We start from the raw sequence: 5,000 nt of genomic DNA on the forward strand, positions 1-5,000 counted from the left end.
GACATAAACACACAGACACACACACAAACACACACACAAACATAAACACACAGACACACACAGACATAAACACACAGACACAGAGACACACACAGAGACACACACAGACACATAAACACACACACAGACACACACATTCAGACACACAGAGACACACACAGACACACACACAAACACACAGACAAACATAAACACACAGACACACACAAACACACACAGACAGACACGGAGACACACACAGAGACACACACAGACACACACAGACATAAACACACAGAAACACACAGAGACACACACAGACACACACAGACACAAGCCACATTTCATCACAATGGGTACTTTCAGCTACTGACACTGTCTGTTTCGGTCTGTCTGTCTCTGTCTGTCTGTCTGTCTGCCTGCCTGTCTGTCTGCCTGTCTGTCTGTCAGGTGCCTATGTCCCCGAGGGCCTGATGACCTCGTGTACGTGGGACTACATGACGTTCACCCCATCGGTGCGAGCCTACACCATGCTGCTCTTCGTCTGCGTCTTCTTCGTACCGCTCTTCATCATCATGTACTGCTACTACTGCATCTTCAGAGCCATCCGCAGCACCAACAGGTCTGTCTCTCTATCTGCCTGTCTGTCTCTCTATCTGCCTGTCTGTCTCTCTGTCTCTCTCTCTGTCTGTCTGTCTCTCTCTTCATCATCATGTACTGCTACTACTGCATCTTCAGAGCCATCCGCAGCACCAACAGGTCTGTCTCTCTCTCTCTTTCTGTCTGTCTCTCTGTCAGTCTGTCTGTATGTCTGTCTCTCTCTCTGTCTGTCTCTATCTCTGTGTCTATCTCTGTCTCTCTCTGTCTGTTTCTGTCTCTCTCTCTGTCTGTCTGCCTCTCTATCGATGTCTATCCTCTTCTCTGTCTGTCTGTGTGTCTCTCAGTCTGTCTCTGTCTCTCTGTCTATCTCTCTCTCTGTCTGTCTGTCTGTCTGTCTGTCTCTCTCTGTCTGTTTCTGTCTCTCTCTCTGTCTGTCTCTATCTCTGTGTCTATCTCTGTCTCTCTCTGTCTGTCTGTGTGTCTCTCAGTCTGTCTCTGTCTCTCTGTCTGTCTCTCTCTCTGTCTGTCTGTCTCTCAGTCTGTCTTTGTCTCTCTGTCTGTCTCTCTCTTTCTGTCTCTCTCTATCTGTCTGTCTCTCTCTCTGTGTGTATCAGGTCTTATTTCGTGCTTTTTTAACATATTTATTTTTCAACATATTTGGCCTGCTGTTTTTGGTGTTTTTCAATGTGTTTGTGTGTTTTTGTGCATGTGTGTGTGTGTTTGTGTGTTTTTTGTGTTTGTGTGTGTTTGTGCATGTGTGTGTGTCTCTGTGTGTGTGTGTGTGTGTGTGTGTGTGTGTGTGTGTGTGTGTGTGTTTCAGGGCTGTGGGGAAGACTAACGGCAGCATCCACAGTCACAGCAGCTGCAGAAACTCGGCGAAGAACTTCCAGCGGCTGCAGAACGAGTGGAAGATGGCGAAGGTCGCTCTGATCGTCATCCTGCTCTACGTTATCTCCTGGTCGCCATACTCCGCGGTCGCTCTCACCGCCTTCGCCGGGTAAAATACCCTTATGACCCTAACCCTAAACTACCCTCCTAACACTAAACTACCCTTATGACCCTAACCCTAAACTACCCTCCTGACCCTAAACTACCCTTCTGACCCTAACCCTAAACTACCCTCCTAACCCTAAACTACCCTCCTAACACTAAACTATCCTTATGACCCTGACCCTAAACTACCCTCCTAACCCTAAACTACCCTTATGACCCTGACCCTAAACTACCCTCCTAACCCTAAACTACCCTTATGACCCTGACCCTAAACTACCCTCCTAACACTAAACTATCCTTCTGACCCTAACCCTAAACTACCCTCCTGACCCTAAACTACCCTTCTGACCCTAACCCTAAACTATCCTTCTGACCCTAACCCTAAACTACCCTCCTGACCCTAAACTACCCTTATGACCCTAACCCTAAACTACCCTCCTAACCCTAAACTACCCTCCTAACCCTAAACTACCCTCCTAACCCTAAACTACCCTTATGACCCTAACCCTAAACTACCCTCCTAACCCTAAACTACCCTCCTAACCCTTAACTACCCTTCTGACCCTAACCCTAAACTACCCTCCTGACCCTAAACTACCCTTCTGACCCTAACCCTAAACTATCCTTCTGACCCTAACCCTAAACTATCCTTCTGACCCTAACCCTAAACTACCCTCCTAACCTTAAACTATCCTTCTGACCCTAACCCTAAACTACCCTCCTGACCCTAAACTACCCTTCTGACCCTAACCCTAAACTACCCTCCTGACCCTAAACTACCCTTCTGACCCTAACCCTAAACTACCCTCCTGACCCTAAACTACCCTTCTGACCCTAACCCTAAACTACCCTTCTGACCCTAAACTACCCTCCTGACCCTAAACTACCCTTCTGACCCTAACCCTAAACTACCTATCTGACCCTAACCCTAAACTACCCTTCTGACCCTAACCCTAAACTACCCTTCTGCCATCTACTCGCTAATATATTGAATATATTGCAATATGTTTAAAATCGCAATAATATCATATCGTGACATAAGTATCGTGATGATATCGTATCGTGAGACCTCTGGTGATTCCCACCCCCTAGTGTCTGTTTTCAGAAAAGTGTTTGTTTACATGTACCCGTGTGTATATATATATATATATATGTCGTTAATGCAGCCAAGAGCACGCCAGAGCTGGAGGTGGCGGTGTAACGAGAAGCTCAAGCCCACGTTAGCCAATCAGAATCCAGAAAATAGCAACAACAGCAACCAATCACTTCCTCTTTCTCTCTCTCTTGGCTGCCTAAACCTCCGTTTGTCTCGGTTTACGTGCAAACGAAGATCTCAGAAATCTCCACTCTGGCCGGAAACGAAGGACACAAACGAAGGGAAATGTCTCCATTTGTAAAAACAGGGTCTTAGACATTATGTCCACATTACTGATGATTATTTATTTAAGATCTAAGTGTGAAGATATTTTGTTAAAGCCCCAATGGTCAACACTACAATATCGATATCGAGGTATTTGGGCAAGAATATCGTGATATCTGATTTTCTCCGTATCGCCCATCCCTGCCATGAGTACAAAGGTTCTTCTGTTTCCTCACTGGGTTGTTGTGCGTCCTGCTGCAGGTACGCAGACATCTTGACTCCCTACATGAACTCTGTGCCTGCCGTCATCGCCAAGGCCTCGGCCATCCACAACCCCATCATCTACGCCATCACACACCCAAAATACAGGTAACACACACACACACACACACACACACACACACACACATAGGGCCCTATTTTAACGATCTAAGCGCACAGCGTGTAGCGCCTGATGCAGGTGTGTTTAGGGCGTGTCAGGGACGGACTGGGGCTAAAAAACAGCCCTGGACTTTCTCCCAAGTAGGCCTATCATCCGGCCATTCGCCCGTAGCAGTGCGCAACAGACACTAGCCAGGATGTCCTGATACTATGTCACAATACTGTAGCCTATCAGACAAGGTATTCACAGCAAGTAACATCAAAACCAATGATGAGAATTGGGGTTGTGTTTATTAATGAAGCCTCAGCCTTCAAATAAAAACAAAAAATTTACAATGCCATTACATCTGCATTGAAAATACAAATAATGAAATGTCACTGGCTACAGAAACCCCAAATTACACAAACTTGTAATTATAAAACAGTACAGAGTATTACTGACAATCCTTTCAGTGATGAAGTAGGCTACTTGCTGTACTTGAACATGGGGATTAGATATATTGTAGGCCTATACCAAAACTACACTGAGAGTGTTAGTTACTATATACTATAACTATTCAAATATAAATGTATATAACATGTGTTGCTTTGTGTTAAAGAATTAACATTGAATAACCTATTTAATATTTTCTCAATGTCATATTACACTTTTGATTCATATTAACGCTGTGAAATGATGAAAATGACTAGGCCTATCAATTTTGTCTGTGAAGCTTTCCAAACAATCACCAGGTGTTTGCCAGTTCCACAATAGTAAACGCAATATATGAAAGTATATAATATATATATAAAAGAAAATATATTTTTTGGTTAAACTTTTGGTAACATTTGGTGAATTATTTAGCCCCCTTTCCTGTTTGTTAGCATGTTTAGAGTGGTATGCATACCTGATGTTTTACCGTTTAATTTAATACCATAGTCTTCATCCTAGCAGCAAAAGTGAGCTTACAACCTCTCATATACATCAAGTGAAATCGTGTTTCAAATTTACCTAACAGAAATTATTAAATACGTTAAGTTTGACAGCACTAAATGGCACGATCATTTTCATAATCATGATGCACATGCATGTTGAGCTGACTATGCAATTCGCTAAGATAGGGATAAAGGCAGCCTAAAATGTTTCCTGCTCCTGGGATTTACCAGTATTGCTGATGTGAAATTAACTCAAGTTAAAGAATTTCAAATATACTCTCGTCTAATGATGTAGGCCGACTCTTCTTCTTCAGTTTTATTTTTACACGTAGCATATAGGCCTAAGTGATTGTATTTGCGCCCCCTGCTGTTGGCTGTTAATATCGCTTTAATAGACTTTTTTTGTGCCGACGGCCGTTGGTTGGACGGCCTTTCTGGACTTTTCCAGAACGCACAGATTGTCAGTCCGTCCTTGGGGCGTGTCCAAATCCACTTTTGCTAGTTTTAACTTTTTTACTAATGCTCTGTTAAAATAACAATGAAATGCTGCGTTATTGACTTTAGACCAGGTTTTTTGGTCAATGGCGCCATCACTTCCCACTGCCTCGAGATAGCAATACTCCCAGAATGCACCTGAACACACCTCCCTGTAAGACCAGCACGCCCAGAATGCACCTGAACACACCTCCCTGTAAGACCAGCACGCCCAGAATGCACCTGAACACACCTCCCTGTAAGACCAGCACACCCAGAATGCACCTGAACACACCTC

At 44.1% G+C, this 5,000-nt stretch overlaps 1 protein-coding gene across 1 annotated transcript in view; it reads left to right on the plus strand.

Annotated features, from left to right (window-relative positions):
* Nucleotides 1-5,000, plus strand: part of LOC120547583 (melanopsin-A-like) — an 18,633-nt gene that overhangs the window by 5,437 nt on the left and 8,196 nt on the right. Inside the window, exons 3-5 of the mRNA XM_039783064.1 lie at nt 430-601; nt 1,400-1,576; nt 3,194-3,301. Of these exons, the coding sequence (XP_039638998.1) occupies nt 430-601; nt 1,400-1,576; nt 3,194-3,301 (457 nt within the window). The remainder of the gene's footprint in view (nt 1-429; nt 602-1,399; nt 1,577-3,193; nt 3,302-5,000) is intronic.

This window comes from Perca fluviatilis, chromosome 19 (genome assembly GCF_010015445.1).
Source record: "Perca fluviatilis chromosome 19, GENO_Pfluv_1.0, whole genome shotgun sequence".
Classification (NCBI taxonomy): Eukaryota; Metazoa; Chordata; class Actinopteri; order Perciformes; family Percidae; genus Perca; species Perca fluviatilis.